Source organism: Caenorhabditis remanei, chromosome V (genome assembly GCF_010183535.1).
Source record: "Caenorhabditis remanei strain PX506 chromosome V, whole genome shotgun sequence".
Classification (NCBI taxonomy): domain Eukaryota; kingdom Metazoa; phylum Nematoda; class Chromadorea; order Rhabditida; family Rhabditidae; genus Caenorhabditis; species Caenorhabditis remanei.
The window spans coordinates 20748425-20774151 of NC_071332.1; the positions used below are offsets into that span (position 1 = coordinate 20748425).

Below are 25727 nucleotides of genomic sequence, written 5' to 3' on the forward strand. Positions count from 1 at the left end.
CACTGGATCCACTGAATCGCTCTGAATTTTTGACACTGATCTAAACTTTTCGAGATCTAATGGAACCAAAAAGTCCGATCAAAAAATATTCAAGCCGGACGATTCTGTGGAGAAACCTGAATCTCCACTGACATTTTTTTCGAATACACTAACAATTTTGTCATTGTATGTGTCATTGTACATCTGCGAGGAGCTCCCCTTTTTTCAATTCCCTCAATGACCGAGTTTTTCTGTGCGTCGGTGGCGCAGTGGCAGTGGGCGGGGGTGAGAATCTGTGAGGTGATGGTTCGAATCTTCTCATGAGTGACTTTTTAAAAATTTATTATTAAACTTTTTTAGAATTATTTTACTTTTTGGATTGAAGTGATTTTCGAATAGAACAAATCTTTCAAAATCTGGAATTAAGTCAATGGGAAATTCCTGTTTATAATCGTTTTGTTGCTTTTTTGGATCGGGAAGAATCCAAACAGTTCTGTTCAATACTACTGAGATTTCGACAAAGATTTTTGATTTTTTCAAATTCAAAACTTCGAATTTGAAAAATTTAAAAAAAAACGTTTTTTTTTGTTATTATTGCTGTTGAGATATAAATTGTGAATCTTTTTTTGAACTTTTTTGAATATTTGAAAAAAAAAACTTCAACGATTGTTCAAAGAATGTAAATTATTTGAAAAAATAATTTAAACGTTGACCACTCTAACAGTTTCCAGATGATATAAACGCAGTGTTCTGTACTATTTCCAATAAAATTTAATTTTAAAAGGCAATTCAATTTTTTGAATTTAAAACTTGCCATGAACCGTGCACGGGGCGAAGCCCCGTCTTGCGGAGCCCGCCGGGAGGCGGGGGACGCTAGTCATATCTTATATATCATATTTTCATTCCCATTTATTTTTCATTCCCATTTATTTTTCATTCCCATTTATTTTTCAAGAGGGAGTCATGTTTAAAACGAAGTAAGAAGCTGAAGTCGTCAACATGGCCGAGAGCTCTGATGATTATAACAGTTCCGTCGAAAACATCAAGCGAGTGTTGGCAGACTTTTTCAAGCAAGAGTTACGTGGACTCGTCAAGTCAATATTGGCTGAGAATAGGGAAATGGAAGAAGCTGTAAGTGATGAGAGGCGGAATATCAAGCGTCGTATAAGGTCACAAAAAGAAAAATGGGAATCAGTGCAAAGGAAACTACAGGAAAATAGGAAACGTAAGATGAAGAGTGAAAAGAAGGCTAGGAGGATTTGTAAAAAGAAGATGGAGGCAGCAAAAAGTCGACAGTGGTTGAAGTTTCGGGAATTGAAGTACAATTTTGTGTCCCGTAAGGAAGTAATACTGAGATCATCAATCTGTTCTGTTCCGCTTGTCATCTATCGGGTATGGTGCCTGCTTCTCTCATTCGAAACTTTTTTCAATGCAAGAAATAAGAAAAAGAAATATAGTGCATGAAGGACGGTCAAGGTTATAAGGATAACGGTCACGAAGATATTGAACTCATTTGAACTCATCTTTTCACGTACCTCGAGTGCGTATATAAAATAAATAAATAAATAAATAAATCTGCTACCATTTGTAAGTTGATCGATTTCAAGTTTTTCAATATCTTATTTGCGACTACATCAGGCATATCAAATAGGAAAGTATTCTGGTTATTCTGTGATTTGTAATATTTTGGTCGTGAGGAAAAGCAGCAAAATAAGAAGTTGAACGGAGACATTTAGGAATGAACCAACAGGAAATTCGCGGCTTCGCCGCGATTTCGCTGGATTTACAGTTGAGTTTAAGTTTGTAAGTAAGAACTTCTGGTAATATTTTTCTGAATCCAAATAAGTTTTTGAGATGAGTTTTACTCTTTCTTTAAACTGTGTTCACTTCTCAGAGTAAACTTCGAATTCCCTCTACTTACCCGTTGTCAAAACACTAAACGTGAAGCGTAAAGAGACATCTCTTTGACGTACTTGATAAAAATCTCAGGGACGCTGCTGAAAACTTAAAGGTGAGACAATTTAGGAAGTATATTTGCATCCACCTAAATGGCCGCTTTGTTCCTCACTCCAAAATCAGTCCTGACCATTCCCTTGTCAGACCCCTCAGAGTTTTTTTCTCGTCGAAAACAGAAGAAAAATTTCTGGATACTTCTTCGAAAGGATTGCTAATCAGCGTTTTAATCTGCGTTGTTGGGTGCTTCTCTATATTCTGTCGTTTAAACAGAGAAATGTCCCTAATAATTTATTGGACAACAATTCGAACGTTTTTAAATTTTAAATAATACTAAACACTCTCGTGTTTTATCTCTTTTATCTATCTCTTTTTGCCTAATTGTAAGTTGTATGAGTCCGAAAATAATTTCATTTAGCTTAATTCAGTCGGCACAACTTTTGCTTGTCCAGATGGATCGGAACTGAATTGTCGCATCAAGAGATGGAAAGTCTGTCTCCGTCCAGGTCACCGAATTCAGCTGGTTGCTCTACCTTATTATTAGACTAGCAACGGGCCGTAGTTCAGTAATGAAAAAAATTCAATTTTTTCCCGAAAATGTTCCGATTTCTTTTGAAAAAAATTCTTAAGAACGGTTTTTTGTAGGTTCCGAAGGTTTTTGAAAAATATTCTTGAGGGAAAATATGGCAACTTTTCAGAAAATAAATTTTTGGAAAAAATTGTAGTGAAAAAAGTTGTAAAATTCAAATCCGGGGCGGAATTTTGTAAGTATGATTATTATCTCCTCATAGGAATAATTTTACAAAGCAATTTTGTCGCTTTTAAACCCAAAAAGTTTTCTCAACGCACATCACATAAAGTTAATAGCTTAGTGATAAACAAGTATCATCTTTCACTTTCCCGTCTCGGTCTGTCCTACTTGTTAACATGACCTCCTTTACTATCTATCCTTACCACTTTTTATTTGTGTTCTCATAATTTTCTATTATCATGATATTCCCACTAATTCTGTCTACCCTCCTCACAATACCTATTGTACAAATGTGTATTCGTATGATACCTCCAGAAGACGTATCGGTTGGTACAATATCTGCTACCAAGCTTCTCCGATAACTACTGAACAATGCACTACGTCATCATGCCCATCAACGACTACAGCGGTAAGAGTGACTCCTGTAATTGTTTCTACTGTGACGACCGCCCCTGGAACTGTAACAACAGTACCAGGTGTCACGATGGCTCCCGGCTCGTGTAAGTAGAATCTACCATATCTATTGAATGAGGCTTAATTTCAGTGTGCACAAAATGTGATATAGCTGCGATCGCACCAGCTATGGAAGCCAACACAGTTTTTGAGAATACGTGAGCTCTTCAACTGAAAATAACAAAAAATAAAAATTGAAACGGTTTCAGAAACACAGTAGGACCCGATGGGGGTACACAAACCAATGCGATATGCAGAAGAACCGATGCTCAAGTGTGTACAGTCACTTTATCTGTAAGTGACGAGAAATTACCCATAATTTTTGTCTCGGGAAACACTTCCAGGCAACAAATGCGGCTGGGACTTCTACTATTTCCAGTGCCATGAATGCGAATCAAGTCAGCGGATTGCTCACTTGTCAGGCTGATGGTACCTACTCCAGTGGCTCAGTGTAAGTGAAATTCAGTCTCCATTCAATAGCAGATATAGTTTTCAGCACAGGAATCACCAAACTCGTCTGCACTTTTGATACATGTGTACCTGGTAAGAGCGGTTTTTATTTTTGTATCATTTTATTTGTGATTCAGCTTGCACTACATGTGACACAGAATCTGATAGTACCCCTGCTGGGCAAACATGCAAGAGATACTCTGCTTCTTGTCATTCCTTAAATGAAAATTGTTCTCCAAATGAAATTTACGTGAGTTGAAGACTGAAATTGTAAGGAAACAAGCATTAAACCTACAGGCTGAGATTGGTACAGGAGGAGAAGTGCTTCTCAATTCAGTTGGCGGTTCGGATACTGTAACAGCGGCAGTTGACTGCGGAAATGATGCAAAATTAACATTCATGGGAATGTAGGTTTTTGAGTGTGAAGATATGAAAGGTTGAACTGATTTTTTCAGGGGCCCAATTGTTAGATTTCGTTGTCAATTCAACAATTGCTGACGCCTGGACTCTTTTTTTCTGAGACTGTGTCTTACAAAGTTTAAAACATTATTGACCTTAACACTAACAGTGTTGTTTTCCGCATATACAACAATTCAAAGGTTTTTGAATTTAAAATAATACTAAACACTCTTGTGTTGCCCAAACCATATATTGTTGATAGCATTGTGATAAACAAGTATCTTTCATGTTTTCACTTTCCCGTTTCGGCTTACCCTACTAGCAGTAATCGCATTCCATACTGGAATGGTGATTAACGTAATGGGATAGGAATCTTTCAAATAAACGAGAACGTTTTGGAACACTCTGTAGTTGTCCAGCTCCCACCGATTTTTACCAATAGACAGGATTCTTTCTCATTATAGTTTTGTGTTGCAGAAAAACCATTATAATTCTTCGGTGTCCCATCCATCCACGACACAAAACTTCTCGAAGCAGCGAACCCTCCTAGCCAGATATAATCGTTATTGATTACTTTGATGGCTTGCACATAAGAGTGACATAGGTTGACTGTAATAGTTGTAGCCATGCATGTTAAAGTTATGGGTACAGTTTGCTGCAATAGTTTGTGGTAGCTCAAAAACATATGATAGCGGCAGTCCACAAGGATCACAGGTCCATTGCTTGTCAAGTACCCCGGAAATGTTGTACTGAAAACAAACATCATCTGCAGGGTATCCTGAAATGAGTTTGAATTTTGTTATTGCTTTGACCGTCACATGTCAACCTTATCCAACTTCTATGATGGCGGCTGTTCATCCAGACTCGGAATGCTTGATCCTCCTAATATCTATGCTCATAAAATGTTGATTTTTGTACTTACAAGTTCACTTTTAATGGCGAAAAGTGTGAATCCCTTGTCGTTACAACGTTGCTCCGCTTCTTGGTGCCCAGGTAAATCAATGTTAACCTGCTAGTATTTGTTATAAACAAAATCGAATCCATCAGCGCAAGTGTACTTTAGGGAGACTAGAACTGATTAAAAAATTATTTCATTCAGTGAGAAAAGTGTGTTCTTACGGCCCGCAGGGGTCGTACTCCCCTGCATCATAGTTGTAGTACTGGGAGATAGTGTCGTGGTGACTTCCGGATCTGCACATTTGATTTTGACGACAAAAAAGAACATGAATAGGAAGAAAGCGACGATAAGGAGCACATTTCCAAATCGATCGGCATAATTTTTCGGAATCGATTGTTCATAGTGTATTGGAGGATTCCGAAGTGACGTTGTTTTCTGGAAGTGAGAGCTTGGGAGGTCTCAGCAATTTGTTATGGAAAACTCTGCATTGTCTGATTGTATTGTTTCATTTTGAACTATTCCTAAACGCTGAATTAATGATTTATTCAATAACTTCAACTCACGTCGTCTATCTTGCCGTTCCGCATGAATTATTGATATTTGAGTGATCATTTCTTGCGAAAAAGTGAAAACGTGTCGTCTGTTTTCGGATTGATCCACGTCATAAAACGATATGGACCGTTTTCTGAAAAGTGACGACGTGAACAATTTTTTGAAATCATCGGATTCAGAAAAAATAGAGGATTCCAAACGTTTCGTCCATTTTCGGACTAATTACAATCCACTGTAACACATAGAAGGGTGATGGCGAACTGAACCGACTGGTAGAAATAAACAAGCAAAGTGATGGTCAGAATTCTAACAACTTTGTCCGTTTCCAGTTGGAATGACTAACTTAGAGAGGGTGTCATGGGTGTGAGAGGGTGTAATTGTCCCACCAAATAAAATTTTTGTGTATCGTACAAATAAAAGTTCAATTTTTTAAAAAGTTCATTTTTCGACCTATGAGCACCTACCGTACTACAGTAACCCGGAGCTGCGACCCTATATTGTGCATACGTGTTGCACATTTCCTCACATACGTTTTTTGAAAGTTTCAAAGCTGTAGCTAACTTACACGCTCTAGCCCCTTACCTACAGTGACCATACTCGATTTTTACAGAGAATATAAGCTCTCACCCTAAAGTCGTTGTTTTCGTTGATTTTGGATGTCGCTTTTAAAACCCAAAACGTTTTCTCAACCCTCATCTCACATAAAGTTAATAGCATAGTGATAAACAAGTATCTCATGTTTTCACTTTCCCGTCTCGGTCTGTCCTACTTTTTAACAAGACCTCAATCACTTTCTTTCCTTTCCATGTTTTGCTGTGTTTTCAAGCTGTGTTTTTTATCAACATGATGTTTCCAATCGTTCTGTCCACTCTCCTCACACTACCTATCGTTCAAATGTGTATTGGTATGATACCTCCAGAAGATGTATCGGTTGGTACAATATCTGCTACTCTATCTACTACTCAAGCTTCTCCGATAACTACTACACAATGTACAGCGTCATCGTGCCCATCAACGACTACAGCGGTAAGAGTGACTCCTGTAACTGTAACCACAGCAACTGTCACAATGGTTCCCACGTGTAAGTAGAATCCACCAAATTCTATTGAATATTGGGACTTAATTTCAGTGTGCACAACATGTGATATAGCTGCGATCGCACCAGTTATGGAAGCCAACACAGTTTTTGAGAATACGTGGGCTCTTCAAATGTAAACAACGAAACAATAAAAATTAAAACGGTTTCAGAAATACAGTAGGAGCCGATGGGTGCACACAAACCAATGCAATATGCAGAAGAACCGACGATCAAGTGTGTACAGGAGTCACTTTATCAGCAAGTCACTAGAAATTTCCGAGATTTTTTTGACTCGAGAAACACTTCCAGGCAACAAATGCTGCTGGGACTTCTACTATTTCCAGTGCCATGAATGCGAATCAAGTCAGCGGATTGCTCACTTGTCAGGCTGATGGTACCTACTCCAGTGGCTCAGTGTAAGTGAAATTCAGTCTCCATTCAATAGCAGATATAGTTTTCAGCACAGGAATCACCAAACTCATCTGCACTTTTGATACATGTGTACCTGGTAAGAGCGGTTTTATTTTTTGTAGCATTTTACTTGTGTTTCAGTTTGCGCTACATGTGACATAGAAGCTACTAAACCATTGATGGACCCACCCGGTACAGTTTTTGGTTATAGGTAACTTTTTAATGCTTTTAGTTTTAGTTTTCCCTATTCATCAATATTTTGCAGTGATAGCACCCCTGATGGCCAAACATGCAAGTCATACGTTGTTGCTTGTTTTTACTTCGGTAACTTGTGTGCTACAATAAATTTTTATGTAAGTTGAAAATTGAAACTGTTATGAAACAAGTATTAAATCTCCAGGCTGAAATTGGGACAGGAGGAGAACAGGTTATCGATACAATGACCAATTCAAATGGCGCAAAAGCGGAAGTTGACTGCGGAAATGATGCAAAATTAACATTCATGGGAATGTAGGTTTTTGGGTGTGAAGATATGAAAAGTTGATCTGAAATTTTCAGGGGTCCAATTGTTAGATTTCGTTGTGAATACATCGGCTGCGTGTAGCCAACGTTTTCCTATTGGATACCCTCTTGTTTGGCCACCAAAGGCAATCCGATGATTGGTTTTCCTCACAAAACTAGAACCATCTGTGCCTTTGTTTATCTCTTATTAAATCTATTCCTAAACTTTTTATCATTATTTTATGTTGTATCTGGCATATATTAAATTATTCCAATTCAAACTCCCAATAAAATTTTGCTGACGCCGAAGCTAAATTTTTCTGAAACGTAGTCTTACAAAGCTTAAAAAATTATTCTCCTTAACATTAAAAACTACACATCGTTTTCCGCGAATAATTAATTGAATGCTTTATAAGACAACAATTTAATTGTTTTTAAATTTAAACTAATACTAAACACTCTTGTGCTATTATAACCATATCCCTTTTGCCTAATTGTAAGTTCTAGGAGTCCGAAAATAAATTCATTTAGCTTAATTCTGTCTCTGTCCAGGTCACCGAATTCAGCTGGTTGCTCTACCCCGTATTAATATTAGACTAGCGACGGGCCGGAAGTTCAGTACTGAAAAAATTTCAATTTTTTATTGGAAACAATTTCTTAAGAACGATTTTTTTAGGTTTCGAAGGTTTTTGAGGAATATTATTGAGAAAAAAATATGGCAACTTTTCAGAAAATAAATTTTTGGAAAAAAATGTAGTGAAAAAAGTTGTAAAATTCAAATCCGGGCCGGAATTTTGCAAGTTTGATTATTATCTCCTCATAGGAATAATTTTACAAAGCAATTTTGAAAAACCCAAAAAAGTTCTCCACGCACATTATCACATAAAGTTAATAGCTTCGTGATAAACAAGTATCATGCTTTCACTTTCCCGTCTCGGTCTGTCCTACTCTTTAATTTGACCTCCTTTACTATATATCCTTACAACTTTTTATTTTTGTTCTAATTATTTTCTATTATCATGTTATTCCCACTAATTCTGTCTACCCTCCTCACAATACCTATTGTACAAATGTGTATTCGTATGATACCTCCAGAAGACGTATCTGTTGGTACAACATCTGCTACTCTATCTACTACTCAAGCTTCTCCAATAACTACTACACAATGTACTGCGTCATCGTGCCCATCAACGACTACAGTGGTAAGAGTGACTCCTGTAATTATTTCTCCTGTGACGATCGCCCCTGGAACTGTAGCAACAGTATCTGTCCCAGGTGTCACGATGGCTCCCGGCTCGTGTAAGTAGAATATACCCATATCTATTGAATGAGGCTTAATTTCAGTGTGCACAACATGTGATATAGCTGCGATCGCACCAGTGATGGAAGCAAACACAGTTTTTGAGAATACGTGAGCTCTTCAAATGTAAAAAACGAAACAATAAGAATTGAAACGGTTTCAGAAATACAGTAGGAACCGATGGGTGCACACAAACAAATGTGATATGCAAAAGAACCGATGATCAAGTCTGTACGGTCACTTTATCTGTAAGTGACATGAAATTACCCAGAATTTTTGACTCGGGAAATACTTCCAGGCAACAAATGCTGCTGGGACATCTACTATTTCCAGTTCCATGAATGCGAATCAAGTCAGCGGCTCGCTCACTTGTCAGGCTGATGGTACCTACTCCAGTGGCTCAGTGTAACTGAAATTCAGACTCAATTTAATAGCAGATATAGTTTTCAGCACAGGAATCACCAAACTCGCATGCACTTTTGATACATGTGTACCTCGTAAGAACGGTTTTAATTACTTGTATGATTTTATCTGTGTTTCAGCTTGCGCATCATGTGACATAGAAGCTGCTAGACCATTGATGGACGAACCCAATACAGAATTTCAAATAATGTAATTTTTAATTGTTTTAATGTCATGTTGCCCTATACATCAATATTTTACAGGGATAGAACTCCCGCTGGGCAGACATGCAAAACATACCAAGTTGTTTGTCAGTTCAATGGTGTACAATGCTCTTCAATTATTCTTTACGTTAGTTGAAGACTGAAACTGTAAGGAAACAAGTATTGAATCTCCAGGCTACGACCACAGCAGGAAGTGAAGACATGCTTGTTGAAGTTAATGACGTGGAAATGTTGGCTGCGAATATTGCCTGCGGAACTGATGGAACATTAAACTTTATGGGAACAGTGTAGGTTTTTTGGGCGGTGGGAGATAACAACTCGATTTGATATTTTCAGTACATCAATTGTTAGATTTCGTTGTGAATACGGCAATTGCGCGTAGCCAACGTTTTTCTATTGGATACCCTCTTCTTTGGCAACTAAAGGCAATCCGATGCCCCCCCCCCCCCAATGGTTTTCCCCACATAACTAGGAACATCAGAGCATTTATTACCCTTTTATTCAATATGTTCCTAAACTTTTCCCATTATTTTCCGTTTTTTTCTAGTTTTGAAAGTCGCTTTTTTGAACGTTGTTTTAACCAAAAAGTTGTCTGAACCCAATTATCACATAAAGTTAATAGAGCAATTTTGAAAAACACAAAACGTTTTCTCAACGCGCATTATCACATAAAGTTAATAGCATAGTGATAAACAAGTATCGCTCATAGTTTAACTATATTTATTATCATGGGCTCTATTCCAGTTTAGATGTCCTTTGAAAACTTGAACGTCCCAAAAAACACTTAGACGTCCCACAAAACACTTAGACGTCCCTTAAAATAGTTAGACGTCCTTTGAAAGATTTAAACGTCCTTTCGGATCCAAAATATGTTCAAAAATGTTTAAACGTCCCAAAAAACATTTAGACGTCCCAAAAAACGTTTAGACGTCCCATTAAATATTGAGACGTCACTTGAAGTCCGAAAATTTGGTTTTAAATACTTAGACGTCCAAAAAAAATTTAGACGTCCCAATAAACATTTAAACGTCCCAAAAAATGTTCAAACGTCCTTTCAACACTAAAAGCCACTGAAAGTGTTCAAGGGACGTCTAAATATTTTTTGGGACGTTTAAATGTTTATTGGGACGTCTAAACGTTTTTTGGGACGTCTAAATGTTTTTTGGCACGTCTAAATCTTCAGAACTTTGTTTTGGTATTTCAAGGGACGTCTAAACATTTTATGGGACGTTTAAACGTTTTTTGGGACGTCTAAACTTTTGAAAGGACGTTTTTAAAAAATTAGAGTTTGAAAGGACGTTTAAGTGTTTCAAGGGACGCCTAAGTGTTTTAAGGGACGTTTAAGTGTTTTATGGGACGTTCAAGTTTTTAAAGGGCATCTAAACTGGAATAGAGCCTTATCATGTTATTCCCAATTATTCTCCCTATCATCCTCACAATACCCGTCAGCAGTATGTTAGTGAAATAACTATTGTGCCTCATTTCATAATTTTAATAGCAAAGATCGATTTTGTTGCTCATAAACCTTAAAAGTTTTTTGAAATTTTGGTTTTTTCGGTTTAAAACAATACGTTGATACCTAAACATCCTTCTACAGTGCCAGCCATAATCTTATTCCGATTTGGTTTTTCGGCCATAACTTTTTTCAAATTGGTCGGATTGACCTGAAACTTTGGGAAAACTTTTATTGTAGAGTATTTGTTTTATTTAATCAACATTTTTTGTGAAAAATCATATTTCACAAGTTTTTTGTGAAATTTTCGAAAATCACAAAAATTCGAAAAATCGCATTTTTTACTTTCCATGACCGGCGTATTAAAAATAGAGTGTATGATTAGTGTTTCTAAGGTTGTTTTCATTAGAAAATTATTAGAAACACTAATTATACACTCTATTTTTAATACGCCGGTCATGGAAAGTAAAAAATGCGATTTTTCGAATTTTTGTGATTTTCGAAAATTTCACAAAAAACTTGTGAAATATGATTTTTCACCCAAAATGTTGATTAAATAAAACGAATACTCTACAATAAAAGTTTTCCCAAAGTTTCAAGTCAATCAGACCAATTTGAAAAAAGTTATGGCCGAAAAACCAAATCGGAATAAGATTATGGCTGGCACTGTTTGTGTTATCATGATCACAGTTAAAAGCATTGTGATAAACAAATATCTTTTGTGGTTTCACTTTTCCGTTTCTGTATGTCTTACTCTTTAAGAGACAATCTCTGACTGCCTCGAGAATAGACCTACAGGCCATGTCACACATGCACCAAGTTGAAGTTGCCTAATGGGGTACGATATAAAATTCTTAGAATTCCCAGGGTACTAACATATTGAAAAATCAGCCGGAACGGATCTACTTGGTGCATGTGTAACATGGCCTGGTGGCTTGAGTGTCTCTTAATGTGACCTCCATTTCTATGATTTACAAAATAGTTATTACATCTACAGTGCGTCCAATAATGTTAAGAAACTTCCTTAAAATAAAGGTTCCGAGAAAATGGGATGTGATCTGAAAAAAACTGTGAATGCAAACCCCTACAAACAAATTTCTAGACAAAATAAACCTATTTCTGAACACGTTACCTCAAAAAACCACTTTTTAGCCGTACAAAAAAGATAAGAAACCCTCGATTTTCTTGATTTTTCACACATATGACTAGTATGAAAACGGTCAACTTTGTGACTGTGACACGGCCTTCCTGATAGTCTCACAATATTGATTGTTAGTGAACTATACAGATCACAAGTAGAGCTTCATTTTTGTAGTTGACAGTTTTTTTTGTACGGGCACATCTTAAGAAGTTATAGGCAGTCTATGTAAACAGCTCAAAAAGTTCTCCTTTTAGCACTGAAAAGCGGCAACAATTGCAAGCAATTACTGTGACAATTGATATCTTCTTAGGATGTGCCCGTACAAAAAACTTGTCAACTTCAAAAATGAAGCTCAACTTGTGATCTGTCCTCACTAATAATCAATATTGTGAGACTATCAGGAAGGCCGTGTCACAGTCACAAAGTTGACCGTTTTCAACTAAAAACTGTAAATGCCGTTGGAAGCATGAAGGAGAGACCAGTTATTGAATTGTGCATTGTTTTTTTTTGTGTTTTTGAATAATAAATATGTTTTAGAGCTCTTTCATACTAGTCAAATGTGTGAAAAATCGAAAAAATCGCGGATCCCTAATCTTTTTTGGACGGCCAAAAAAGTGTTTTTTTGAGGTCACGTGCTCAGTAATAGGCGCACTGTTGCCCCTGTAACCACACCTACTGTTACTGCTGCACCTATTGTAGTTTTCAGCACAGGAATCACATAATACTTAATAATACTTTCTACCGATATATCCCCTGAAAGGCAACCATGCAAGTTCTTCATTGTATTCACCAGACTAAAACTTGTCCTGCAATTAATCTTTACGTAAGTTAAAGACTAAAACTGTAAAAAACCTGTATGAAATTTCCAGGCTGAGATGGGTACAGGAGGAGAACAGAATATCAATTCAGCTACCAATACAAATAGTGTGAGTTCAGAAATTGACAGCGGAAATGATGAAACATTAATATACCTAAGAATGTAGGCTTTTAGGTTTGAAAACATAAAAATTTAATCTGAAGTTTTCAGGGAACCAATTGTTAGATTTTGTTGTGAATACAACAGTGAATACATTTTTTCATTTCTCTTGAATTCTGAGTTGTCTCTAGATCAAAATTTTAAGAACATGCAAAAAACACCTCAAAATTCATTTCAATTTTTGTACACCAAATGTAAAAACTGTGAGATTAGCAATTCTGCAATAATTAGAAAAGAGCTCAATGTGAAATTTTTCAGGAAGCAAAAAAACCTCGAAAAAACACCAATTATTACCAAAATTCAAAACTTTCAGCATAATTCAGACGAATTTAATAAAATTTAAAACTACAAAAATGTCCAAAAATACAATTTTCATGATGAAAAATTGGTTTTTTAAAATAGTTTTTCATTCGAAAAATAAACGTATGTAGATGTATGTTCTAAGTTGTCAAGATTTATTTGTAAACTGAGAATATTTTGATTGTTACAAAATGAACCTATTTAACATCTTGCCCCCGCTTTTCTCTTACATACATTTTTTATTCTTTCAAGTTACATTTATTAACGCAACTTACAACCCCTTTTTGAGTCATGAATTTGGTTAGAATCAAATAATGACCGCGAGAGGAAAAACCTTGAGCAAATAGTTAAAGGATGAATTTAACAAAGTAGTTTAAAAAACCCAAAAAGTTGTCTCAACCCAATTTTCGCATAAAGTTATTAGCATAGAGATAAACAAGTATCACAGGTAAAGTGCGCTTCAACCGTATGCGGATGGACCAGGTTTCTGGTCCGTAACTGATCCGTTATGGCTATTTTCACGACTGGCCAGTCGCGTACGGTCCGTTTCCAAAAATCGCGAACGGATAGAATACGGCTCTGCACTTTAGCGTGGAAAAGCAATTGACTCGCGCGCGGATGGTATACGGATTCGCGTACGGATCCGTTACCGATGGCTGAGGTCTGAGGGACTAAAGACTGCACCCTCGTCCATCTAATTTTTTCTTGCTGAATTATTTATTTTTCTTGTTTGTTTTCTAATTTTGTGATTTTTTCATTCGCGATCGTTCAAAATATTGCTTTTAAAAATTTTACTCGCATGAGCATCGGAAGCCTTCGATACATTTGACTTTCCATGGAATTATCCTAAATTTATTACTTTTCAGAAAATGATTAACGGCGACAGAAGGAAAAGATGGACGTTCGGGCCTCCGCCAGCTGCATAAAATGGATAAACGACTAACAATGGAAGTAAGTATCGCCAATACAAAATAATATTTTAATAAATTTTTTTCAGAAATTCGCCAGTTAACAAGGGAAATGGTGCAGAGTTCGAATGGAACAATGCGGTAATAGGAGCTTGTACCGTACTCTCAATATTCCGATTTCAGGGTTACAAGAACGGTCAAATCAGAAGTCATCCGCCGTCTCCGTCCCAGATTCGAACCTATTTTTGTGAACCTAATTATCCCAATTTTATGTGATTTTTATGTATTTATTTATGTATTATGTATTTATGTATTAAATGTTATCTTTTTCAGAATAAACAAAATAAAATATCCATTTTAAATGGTTTGACTGGAAAAATCGGGGTTTTGTAGTAAATGAGAACAAAAATAGAAGGAAGGAAGCGCTCGCCGTCACATTCAATCCGTTCGCGAACCGATCCGTTACTGATCGCATACGGACCCACATATGATTCCTATGCGGACCGCGCGCGACTTGCGGTGCATCCGTAACGGGTCGTTCGCGACTCACCTGTGATCGCTCTTAGTTTCACTATTTCGTCGCAGCCCGTCCTACTTCTTAATATGACCTCCTTTATTATCTATCCTTACCACATTTTATTTGTGTTCTCATATTATTTTAATATCATGATACTGTCACTATCTCTGTCCACCCTTCTCACAATACCTATTGTTGAAATGTGTATTCGTATGATACCTCCAGAAGACGTATCGGTTGGTACAATATCTGCGTTTTCCCTTTCCCGTCTCGGTTCGCCCTACTTTTTAACATGGCTTTCTTTACTATCTATCCTTACCACTTATTATTTGTTCTTTCATATTCTTCTATTATGATGTTATTCCCACTAATTCTGTCTACCCTCCTCACAATACCTATTGTACAAATGTGTATTCGTATGATACCTCCAGAAGACGTATCGGTTGGTACAATATCTGCTACTCAAGCTTCTCCGATAACAACTACACAATGTACTGCGTCATCATGCCCATCAACGACTACAGCGGTAAGAGTGAATCCTGTAATTGTTTCCCCTGCGGTAAGAGTGACTCCAGTAATTGTTTCCCCTGTAACGACAGCTACTGGAACTGTAACAACAACACCTGTCACGATGACTCCCATGTGTAAGTAGAACCCACCAGATTATATTGAATACTGGGACTTTATTTTAGTGTGCACAAACTGTGATATAGCTGCGATCGCACCAGTGATGGAAGCAAACACAGTTTTTGAGAATACGTGGGATTTTCAACTGCAAATAACAAAAAAATAAAAATATTGAAACGATTTCAGAAATACAGTAGGAGCCAATGGGTGTACACAAACCAATGCGATATGCAGAAGAACCGATGATCAAGTTTGTACAGGAGTCATATTATCTGTAAGTCACTAGAAATTTCCGAGATTTTTTGACTCGAGAAACACTTCCAGGCAACAAATGCTGCTGGGACTTCTACTATTTTCAGTGCCATGAATGCGAATCAAGTCAGCGGATTGCTCACTTGTCAGGCTGATGGTACCTACTCCAGTGGCTCAGTGTAAGTGAAATTCATAGTCCATTTAATAGCAGATATAGTTTTCAGCACAGGAATCACCAAACTTATGTGCACTTTTGATACATGTGTACCTCGTAAGAGCGGTTTTTATTTTTTGTAGCATTTCACTTGTGTTTCAGCCTGCGCAACATGTGACATAGAAGCTGTTAAACCATTAATGAATCCGCCCGATTCTTCCTTTGATATAACGTAATTTTCAACATTTTTAGGCTTATTTTGCCTTATTCATCAATACTTTGCAGTGGTAGTACCCCTGATGGCCAAGCATGCAAGAGATACGTTGTTACTTGTCGTAACATGATTCCTTGTCCTGCAATAAATCTTTACGTGAGTTGAAGACTGAAACCGTAATGAAATAAATATTAAATCTCCAGGCTGAGATTGGGACAGGAGGAGAACAGCTTATCAAAACAGAGGAAAATGGTGCAACTAGTGCATCAGCGGAAGTTGACTGCGGAAATGATGCAAAATTAACATTCATGGGAATGTAGGTTTTTGAGTGTGAAGATATGAAAAGTTGATCTGAAATTTTCAGGGGCCCAATTGTTAGATTTCGTTGTGAATTCGACGAATGCTGACGCCTGAACTCTTTTTTTCTGAGACTGTGTCTTAAAAAGTTTAAAACATTATTAACCTAAATCTCGATTTGACTTACAAGGTGCTTCTGTTGCAGGGGATGTGGTTACAGGTGTTGTTGCAACAATAGCTGTGGTTACCGGTGCAATAGTTACAGTAGCTGTCGTTACAGGGGAAACAATTACTGGAGTCACTCTTACCGCAGGGGAAACAATTACAGGATTCACTCTTACCGCTGTAGTCGTTGATGGGCACGATGACGCAGTACATTGTGTAGTAGTTATCGGAGAAGCTTGAGTAGCAGATATTGTACCAACCGATACGTCTTACATTTTTGTTCAATAGGTATTGTTTACACATTTGAACGATAGGTATTGTGAGGAGGGTAGACAGAATTAGTGGGAATAACATCATAATAGAAGAATATGAAAGAACAAATAATAAGTGGTAAGGATAGATAGTAAAGAAAGCCATGTTAAAAAGTAGGGCGAACCGAGACGGGAAAGGGAAAACATGAAATGCTTTTTTATCACTATGCTATCAACTTTTGGTGATAATGGGGTTGAGTAGGGCAGACAATAACGCAAAATTGAAACCAGGAAAGATATCTGTGTGTTAACTGTTATGATAACACATATCATCATAGTTGCCAAGGCCCGGCCCGGGCCGGGTCGGTCTTGTCAGCAAAATCAGGGCCGGCTTTAAGGCCCGGGCAAATTGGCGCAAAAGTCAAATTTTCAAACGTTTTGAATTTTTTTGAATTTTTTCGCGAAAAAGTAAAATTTCCGACTATCAGTCCGAATTAGAAGAAATTCTGAATAATAGTCGAAAATGCTCACATTTTCGATGAAAAATTGAAAAAAAATTGAAAAAAGATCATTTTTTTGTAGCCGGGCCTTGACAACAATGCATATCAGGATGTTTAGGTATCAACGTATTGTTTTTAATCCAAATTTGCAGGTTTCCAGTTTCTCACTCCTCAAGAGGAAAGAGTTTGAATGCCTTGAAATTGGAGGAGGGGATTTATCAAAATTTAGGTTTTCAAGGTGAGTTTCATTTTTATTGTTTTATGTACATCAGAACATACGAGTAGGCAAACAAACTTTTCATGCTAATTTCCTAGCGAGAAGCAGAAAAAATTCACTGTAACACCTAGAAAGTTGATGTTGGGAAGGACCTGAATTGACTGGTTTAATTTATTTACGAAAAACAACACAGAGTTTTCAATGTTAAGATCAATAATGTTTTAACTTTGTAAGAGAACGTTTCAGAAAAATTTTATCGGGAGTTTGAATCGGACTTATTTTATATACGCCAGATAACTGAAAACAACAGAAACTAATGATAAAAGGTTAATGAAGAGATTTAATAAAAAACTTTAAAAAGACTCTGATGTTCCTAGTTAAGTGGGAAATTCCTTGGGGGCCATCGGATTGACTTTAGTATCCAAACAAGAGGGTATCCTATAGGAAAACGTTGGCTACGTGCAGCCGTTGTACCACAACGTAAACAATTGGTCCGCTGAAAATATCGAATCAAGTTGTTATCTCTTCCCGCCCAAAAACCTACAATCCTATGAAGGTTAATGTTCTAGAACCCACCAGATTCTATTAAATATTGGGACTTTATTTTAGTGTGCACAACATGTGATATAGCTGCGATCGCACCAGTGATGGAAGCAAACACAGTTTTTGAGAATACGTGGGATTCTCAACTGCAAATAACAAAAAAAATAAAAATATTGAAACGATTTCAGAAATACAGTAGGAGCCGATGGGTGTACACAAACCAATGCGATATGCAGAAGAACCGATGCTCAAGTTTCTACAGAAGTCACTTTATCTGTATGTCACAAGAAATTTTCGAAATTTTCTGACTCGAGAAACATTTCCAGGCAACAAATGCGGCTGGGACTTCTACTATTTCCAGTGCCATGAATGCGAATCAAGTCAGCGGATTGCTCACTTTCCAGGCTGATGGTACCTACTCCAGTGGCTCAGTGTAAGTGATATTCAGTGTCATATTCAGAATAACAGATGTAGTTTTCAGCACAGGAATCACCAAACTCGTCTGCACTTTTGTTACAAGTGTACCTCGTAAGAACGGTTTTAATTATTTATATCATATTAACTGTGTTTCAGCTTGCGCATCATGTGACATAGAAGCCGTTAGACCATTGATGGACCAACCTAATTCTTACTTTGATATAATGTAATTTTTAATTGTCTTAATGTCATTTTTCACTATTCATCAATATTTTGCAGCGATAGAACTCCCACTGGGCAGACATGCAAAGTATACCAAGTTCAATGTAATTACAATGGTGTATCTTGCGCTGCAGTTCTTCTTTACGTAAGTTGAAAACTGAAACTGTAAGGAAACAAGGATTGAATCTCCAGGCCACAATCAGACAATTAGGTAATGATATTGAAGACCCGATTGCCTTAGGTAATGACGTGGAAATGATGGCTACGGAACTTGCTTGCGGAAATGATGGAACATTAACCTTCATAGGATTGTAGGTTTTTGGGCGGGAAGAGATAACAACTTGATTCGATATTTTCAGCAGACCAATTGTTGGATTACGTTGTGAATACACCAATTGCATGATGTAGCCAACTTTTTCCTATAGGATACCCTCTTGTTTGGATACTAAAGTCAATCCGATGGCCCCCAAGGAATTTCCCACTTAACTAGGAACATCAGAGTCTTTTTAAAGTTTTTTATTAAATCTCTTCATTAACCTTTTATCATTAGTTTCTGTTGTTTTCAGTTATCTGGCGTATATAAAATAAGTCCGATTCAAACTCCCGATAAAATTTTTCTGAAACGTTCTCTTACAAAGTTAAAACATTATTGATCTTAACATTGAAAACTCTGTGTTGTTTTTCGTAAATAAATTAAACCAGTCAATTCAGGTCCTTCCCAACATCAACTTTCTAGGTGTTACAGTGAATTTTTTCTGCTTCTCGCTAGGAAATTAGCATGAAAAGTTTGTTTGCCTACTCGTATGTTCTGATGTACATAAAACAATAAAAATGAAACTCACCTTGAAAACCTAAATTTTGATAAATCCCCTCCTCCAATTTCAAGGCATTCAAACTCTTTCCTCTTGAGGAGTGAGAAACTGGAAACCTGCAAATTTGGATTAAAAACAATACGTTGATACCTAAACATCCTGATATGCATTGTTGTCAAGGCCCGGCTACAAAAAAATGATCTTTTTTCAATTTTTTTTCAATTTTTCATCGAAAATGTGAGCATTTTCGACTATTATTCAGAATTTCTTCTAATTCGGACTGATAGTCGGAAATTTTACTTTTTCGCGAAAAAATTCAAAAAAATTCAAAACGTTTGAAAATTTGACTTTTGCGCCAATTTGCCCGGGCCTTAAAGCCGGCCCTGATTTTGCTGACAAGACCGACCCGGCCCGGGCCGGGCCTTGGCAACTATGATGATATGTGTTATCATAACAGTTAACACACAGATATCTTTCCTGGTTTCAATTTTGCGTTATTGTCTGCCCTACTCAACCCCATTATCACCAAAAGTTGATAGCATAGTGATAAAAAAGCATTTCATGTTTTCCCTTTCCCGTCTCGGTTCGCCCTACTTTTTAACATGGCTTTCTTTACTATCTATCCTTACCACTTATTATTTGTTCTTTCATATTCTTCTATTATGATGTTATTCCCACTAATTCTGTCTACCCTCCTCACAATACCTATTGTACAAATGTGTATTCGTATGATACCTCCAGAAGACGTATCGGTTGGTACAATATCTGCTACTCAAGCTTCTCCGATAACAACTACACAATGTACTGCGTCATCATGCCCATCAACGACTACAGCGGTAAGAGTGAATCCTGTAATTGTTTCCCCTGCGGTAAGAGTGACTCCAGTAATTGTTTCCCCTGTAACGACAGCTACTGTAACTATTGCACCGGTAACCACAGCTATTGTTGCAACAACACCTGTAACCACATCCCCTGCAACAGAAGCACCTTGTAAGTCAAATCGAGATTTAGATTTCTAGAGAATATATAAATTTTCTTTCAGTATGCACAAAGTGTGATATAGCTGCGATCGCACCATCTGTACAAGATAGTAGAGTTTTTGAGAGCACGTAGGTTCCTCAAAAGTAAACAACAAAATAATCATAGTTGATAAGGTTCCAGAAATACAGTTGATCCCGATGGGTGTACACAAACCAATGTGATATGCAGAAGAACCGATGATCAAATATGTACAGAAGCCACTTTAGAAGTAAGTTACTAGAAAATTTCCGAGGTATAAGTGACATGAAATTACCCAGAATTTTTGACTCGGGAAACATTTCCAGGCAACAAGTGCTGCTGGGGCTTCTACTATTTCCAGTGCCATGAATGCGATTCAAGTCAGCGGATCGCTCACTTGTCAGGCTGATAGTACCTACTCCAGTGGCTCAGTGTAACTGAAATTCAGACTCAATTTAATAGCAGATATAGTTTTCAGCACAGGAATCACCAAACTCTTATGCTCTTTCGATAGATGTGCACCTGGTAAGGACGGCTTCAATTTTTGTATCATTTCACTTGTGTTTCAGCTTGCGCTACATGTGACATAGACGCTGCTAGACCATTGATGAACCCACCCGGTACATCTTTCATGACAATGTAATTTATAATATTTTTGAACTGATTTTGCCCTATTCATCAATACTTTGCAGTGATATAACCCCTAATGGGCAAAGATGTAAGTTATTCGCTGTTGGTTGTTTTCACGATACTGAATTGTGTCCTTCAATTACTCTTTTTGTAAGTTGAAAACTGAAACTTTAATGAAATAAGTATTAAATCTCCAGGCTGAGCTCGATACAGGAAGAGAAGAGTTTGTATTTTCTGCGACCATTTCGGATAGTGTGAGTGCGGAAATTGACTGCGCAACTGATGGAACATTAAGATACATGGGATTGTAGGTTATTGGGAGGGAAGATATGAAAAGTTGATCTGAAATTTTCAGAGGACCAATTGTTAGATTTCGTTGTGAGTTCACCGGTTGTTAGCGCCTGCACTCTTTTTTTCTGAAACGTTGTCTTTTAAAGTTTAAAACATTATTTTCCTTCAAAAAATGCTAAGTTGTTTTCCACAAATAAATTGAGTTGCCGGTGGCAAGGTACCCTCATAACCCTGTAGTTCTCCGAGTCCTCACAATAAATACGCAACGACACTCCGCCAAAGCCTCACGCGCCTACCGTAACCTCAGCGCGTCAGTTCACGTGGCAACAAGTAGTTTCTGAAGTCGGCTGGCTTTCAGGGGGAGTTCTGATTTTAGCGTTTGTGCTGTTGACTATTGTTTTGTAAGTTTTACGCTCTCTTATTCTAATTTCTTGCAATAAACCTTATTTAGTAAGAAACTGTGTATTTGTCGTCTTATTTTTATCCGGAACCTATCACCCCGTATTCGTACGCGGGCAACTATTGAATAAAATAATTTATAAAACACCAATTCAAAGCTTTTTGATTTAAAAACAATATTAAACACTTCCGTGTTGTCACCACCATATAGTTAATACTGGAATACACTTTAAGTCACTCATAATTAAAACTTGTGGTATAGTACTGATGATTTTTCTATATTAAATTAGCTGAACATAAATAAATGATGGGAGAACACGCAGAGATCGACCGGTTAGAGATATGATAAGGAAAGATAAAGAGAGGGTTCAAAATGGTATGTTCAGGATACAAGCAACAGAAAAATCACAAAACACAGTTTTGTAGTCTTAAGTGAACGAAAATATATTATTGCACTAAAGAAGCACTAATATGGGGAACAGGAAAGTTAGTAATTTGTTGGATTTAATAGAAGAAAATTATCATACTTGCATTCTGATACTGAGTGTTTGGGAAGATAATTTTGTCGAATTCAATGTTAGCGATTTAAGACAGTATCTATATCTACGTAACTTTCCATGATCATTAGTTCCAAAATTGGGTAATCAATAGTAAGTTCTATAGAGAGCATAAAGTTATATGTTGAGATCATTCTTTGGATCATTTTCAGACTTGAGGCAGTTTTTGTTATTGGATTCTCATATTTTTTATCTTCTTGTCTTCCCGTGTAACCAAACTTCCATTGGTCTGTACTGTCTGATTTTATTTGATATTCGATTGATAATTTCTAGCAAAACCTTAAAACAAGGTTTTAGAGTGTGAAGATATGAAAATTTGATCTGAAACTTTCAAGGGACCAATTGTTAGACTTTGTTGTGAATTCAACGGTTGCTGACGTCCGGACCTTTTTTCTGAAACGTTGCCTTAAAAAGTTTGAAACATTATTGTCATACTTGTCAACGGGCCGAAACGGGCCGACACGGGCCGGCTCGTAACTCGCGTCAAAATGAATATCATGAGCTGAAAAATATACCAAAATGAAGATCTCAGCGAGTTCTATCTCCGTGGCCTACTACGGGCCGGATGGCTATTCGTTAATGTGCCGCGGGCCGGGAAAAAGTGCCAAAGAACGCGAAAATGGCCAAGAAAGCCATTCTAGCCCGGTCCGCGGCACATTAACGAATAGCCATCTGGAAATTGTCGAGATCTACATTTTGGTATATTTTTCAGCTCATAATATTCATTTTGACGCGAGTTACGAGCCGGCCCGTTTCGGCCCGTTGACAAGTATGATTATTGTCCTTAACATTAATAGCGTTATTTTTTGCAAATAAATTTAATTGAATACTTTATAAGTTAACTATTCAAATATTTTTAAATTTATGATAATACTAAACAGTCCTAAGTAGTCAGAACCACATATAGTTAACATTATTGCAATTTTCCGTCTCGGCCAACCCTACTTTTCAACATGACCTTCATTACTATCTATCCCTACCAATTTTTTTGTGTTCTCATTTTTCCGTCCATCATGATTCCCCCACTAAATCTCGCCATCCTTCTCACAATTCCGTTTTCCCTTAATGTCAGTTCATGAGTTTGAAACAAATTTTACGGTGGTAGCTTCATTCAGTCTGCACACCTTTTGCTATAACTTCAATGTCATTTCTGAAAATAAGTCAAAACTGGAAAACAAACAGATTCAGCCATTCATATTTTGAAATTTGTGATTTAGTACTGATGATTTTTCTATATATTTTCTGTATTTTTGTAAACGAAATTGCCACCACCCTCCCCAAAACAGTAAGGGCAATGCAGTTTGCCGATGACTTAAAAATTTTCACTTCATTCAGTAAATCCCAAACCGATAAAACCCAAGATCTCCAAAAAGCGATCGACTCCATCACCGAATGGTCTGATAATGCCAAGTTGGAATTAAATAAAACTAAAACGTATGTGTTGAGCATTGGAAAAAAATCCTTCTAAAGTAGCATATCGGCTCCAAAACAAGCCAATAAAACGCGAATTAACAGTCAGAGATCTCGGATTCATTCTCAATGAAAAACTTGATTTTAAGCTTCACTGGCGCATTGCGATTAAAAAAGCAAATTTTGCAATCTACTCTATATTTGAATCATTTTGTGAATGTGTTTTGTGATCTTTCTGTATTATAAACATGACATTTTGACCTCTCTCGAAAATGACTAAAAATTTATTCCATTAACAAAAACGATATTTAATAAGCTTAGTTTGGCAAAACAGATAAGAAAATTAATGTTTGAGATTATAAACCTTTCCTCTCCGCATGAAACTAAATACTGAACTTTTCTGTTTTTTTCTTCTGATTTCCCTCTTTTCTAATGTTAATTCCTCAATTTGCACAAACGGATTCAGCGAAATTTACAACAATTGTTATAAAATATTGCCGGAATCCTTGACAAAAGCAGATGCAAAAACAAGATGTGAGATGGATTATGGTGCTGCGATTCTAACTATTCATAATGCTGTAAGCCCCTCTCCCTGATTTTGTCAAATCCTGAAATTTCAGGCGGACGATTTTATCTCAAAATACATGCAAGGTATCGGTGTGACTCGATTATGGTTAGGCTTGTATTGCGATCACTCCACTCCAGAATCATGCCTCTGGGATTATGGACAAGGGAATGCATTGCTGACAAATCGATTTTTATCAGATTCTCCAGATATCAGCAAAGGGCATTGTGTATATATGGATGCGAAAACTGGAAACTGGAGTAGTGTTGATTGTCAAGAGACGATGCAGTACATGTGTGAATTACCACAGACTTTGGAGGACCCTTCCTGCGATCACAACTACTACGGCTATTGCTACTTCCCTCATTCCACTCCTCTGGCTTATGGGGACGCTCAAAAAGTTTGCACTCAAAATAACGCGGACCTGATATCGATTCATTCCGAATTTGAAAATGTATTTGTCTTAAACATCTTCAAGACCCCTGGAGTTGTTATGATTGGTGGAGTTGCTCTGTCAAAAGATATTATTATTTGGACGGATTTTTCAAGCTCTGGTTATGATAATATTCAAAATTTTAACACTGGAAACTGTTTATTCATGAATGTTTATACAGATAAGGATACTGATGGCTTTTGGTATGTCGATGTATGTTCTAGGTTGTCTAGATTCATTTGTAAGCGGAGAATATTATAATTTTTTTATTTTTATAAATTAATGTATATATTCAACAGCTCGCCCCAGCTTTTCTTTTACATACAGGCCATGCAGTACTCGCACAATCGACTGAATTCCATTCACCACTTATATACTTCATATACATACAATTGTGGTCCGTTATGAACAATTTCCAGTTATTGTACTCTCTTGGAGTGCTGTCTATCCACATAACAAGATGACATTGTAGACCCATCTACCCACGATATTTTGTCCTTCGTAACTACTAATCCTCCAAGATAAATTGAGTCACTTTTGATTTCATCCATCGAGAGGAGGAATTTATTTTCAACTTTGGAAAGGACGGTTACCATATTCAAACAGTAAAGTTTACAAACATCCAGGGCTTTCGAAAAACTTGCTTCCTGACTTTAATAGTAGTAACAATAGCTTCCAAAGTTATTTCTCATTTGGCTTGAATAACAATACTTATTTTTAATTATTCCGACAAAAAATTCATACTTGCCGTTGTTGAGCTAGTTTTACAGACCGGATCCAACTTTTGGTCACAGTCCTCTCCAACCCATGGCGTACCTAATGTATCCGACACATTGTAGAACAAACATCCAACATTTGGAGATCCTGCAATCATTTCAGATTGATCTGCACCTAAGAGCATTAACGCAAAGGGATAGGAACTTTACAAATACAAGGGAACGTTTTGAAACACTCTGTAGTTGCCCAGTTCTCACCGATTTTTATCAATATATAGTTTTGTGTTGCAGACAAACCATTATAATTCATCGGTGTCCCATCCATCCATGACACAATACTTCTTGAGGCAGCGAACCCTCCTAGCCAGATATAATCGCTATTGATTTCTTTGATGGTTTGCACATAAATA

At 37.0% G+C, this 25727-nt stretch overlaps 5 protein-coding genes and 1 pseudogene across 6 annotated transcripts; all 6 read left to right on the forward strand.

The window, feature by feature from the left end:
* Nucleotides 1-978: 978 nt before the first annotated feature.
* Nucleotides 979-3997, forward strand: GCK72_021663 (uncharacterized protein; the record flags this gene model as incomplete). The annotated part of the gene is made up of 8 exons (XM_053734414.1): nucleotides 979-1148; nucleotides 2999-3183; nucleotides 3228-3294; nucleotides 3346-3430; nucleotides 3481-3587; nucleotides 3633-3679; nucleotides 3724-3836; nucleotides 3884-3997. The coding sequence occupies 8 exons, from the start codon at nucleotides 979-981 to the stop codon at nucleotides 3995-3997; spliced, it is 888 nt and encodes a 295-aa protein (XP_053583327.1).
* A 2281-nt stretch (nucleotides 3998-6278) lies between these two features.
* Nucleotides 6279-6650, forward strand: GCK72_021664 (uncharacterized protein; the record flags this gene model as incomplete). Its single annotated transcript, XM_053734415.1, has 2 exons — nucleotides 6279-6516; nucleotides 6565-6650. 2 exons carry the CDS (start codon nucleotides 6279-6281, stop codon nucleotides 6648-6650), a joined length of 324 nt encoding a protein of 107 aa, XP_053583328.1.
* Nucleotides 6651-6700: 50 nt separating this feature from the next.
* GCK72_021665 (uncharacterized protein) lies at nucleotides 6701-7438 on the forward strand (the record flags this gene model as incomplete). Its single annotated transcript, XM_053734416.1, has 6 exons — nucleotides 6701-6775; nucleotides 6823-6929; nucleotides 6975-7021; nucleotides 7066-7135; nucleotides 7190-7277; nucleotides 7325-7438. The coding sequence occupies 6 exons, from the start codon at nucleotides 6701-6703 to the stop codon at nucleotides 7436-7438; spliced, it is 501 nt and encodes a 166-aa protein (XP_053583329.1).
* A 1057-nt stretch (nucleotides 7439-8495) lies between these two features.
* On the forward strand, nucleotides 8496-9642 carry GCK72_021666 (uncharacterized protein; the record flags this gene model as incomplete). Its single annotated transcript, XM_053734417.1, has 8 exons — nucleotides 8496-8724; nucleotides 8770-8836; nucleotides 8889-8973; nucleotides 9024-9130; nucleotides 9176-9222; nucleotides 9268-9337; nucleotides 9391-9478; nucleotides 9526-9642. The coding sequence occupies 8 exons, from the start codon at nucleotides 8496-8498 to the stop codon at nucleotides 9640-9642; spliced, it is 810 nt and encodes a 269-aa protein (XP_053583330.1).
* A 5410-nt stretch (nucleotides 9643-15052) lies between these two features.
* GCK72_021667 (uncharacterized protein) lies at nucleotides 15053-18820 on the forward strand (the record flags this gene model as incomplete). The annotated part of the gene is made up of 16 exons (XM_053734418.1): nucleotides 15053-15290; nucleotides 15339-15405; nucleotides 15460-15547; nucleotides 15598-15704; nucleotides 15750-15796; nucleotides 15842-15911; nucleotides 15965-16049; nucleotides 16097-16209; nucleotides 17259-17344; nucleotides 17933-17999; nucleotides 18055-18142; nucleotides 18193-18299; nucleotides 18348-18394; nucleotides 18440-18509; nucleotides 18563-18650; nucleotides 18698-18820. The coding sequence occupies 16 exons, from the start codon at nucleotides 15053-15055 to the stop codon at nucleotides 18818-18820; spliced, it is 1491 nt and encodes a 496-aa protein (XP_053583331.1).
* A 1159-nt stretch (nucleotides 18821-19979) lies between these two features.
* GCK72_021668 lies at nucleotides 19980-25113 on the forward strand (annotated as a pseudogene). The gene is made up of 12 exons: nucleotides 19980-20307; nucleotides 20360-20426; nucleotides 20479-20566; nucleotides 20643-20749; nucleotides 20795-20841; nucleotides 20886-20955; nucleotides 21009-21096; nucleotides 21144-21253; nucleotides 23529-23627; nucleotides 24070-24181; nucleotides 24224-24804; nucleotides 25074-25113. Coding segments are annotated over exons 1-12 (1737 nt in total).
* The last annotated feature ends 614 nt before the right edge of the window (nucleotides 25114-25727 follow it).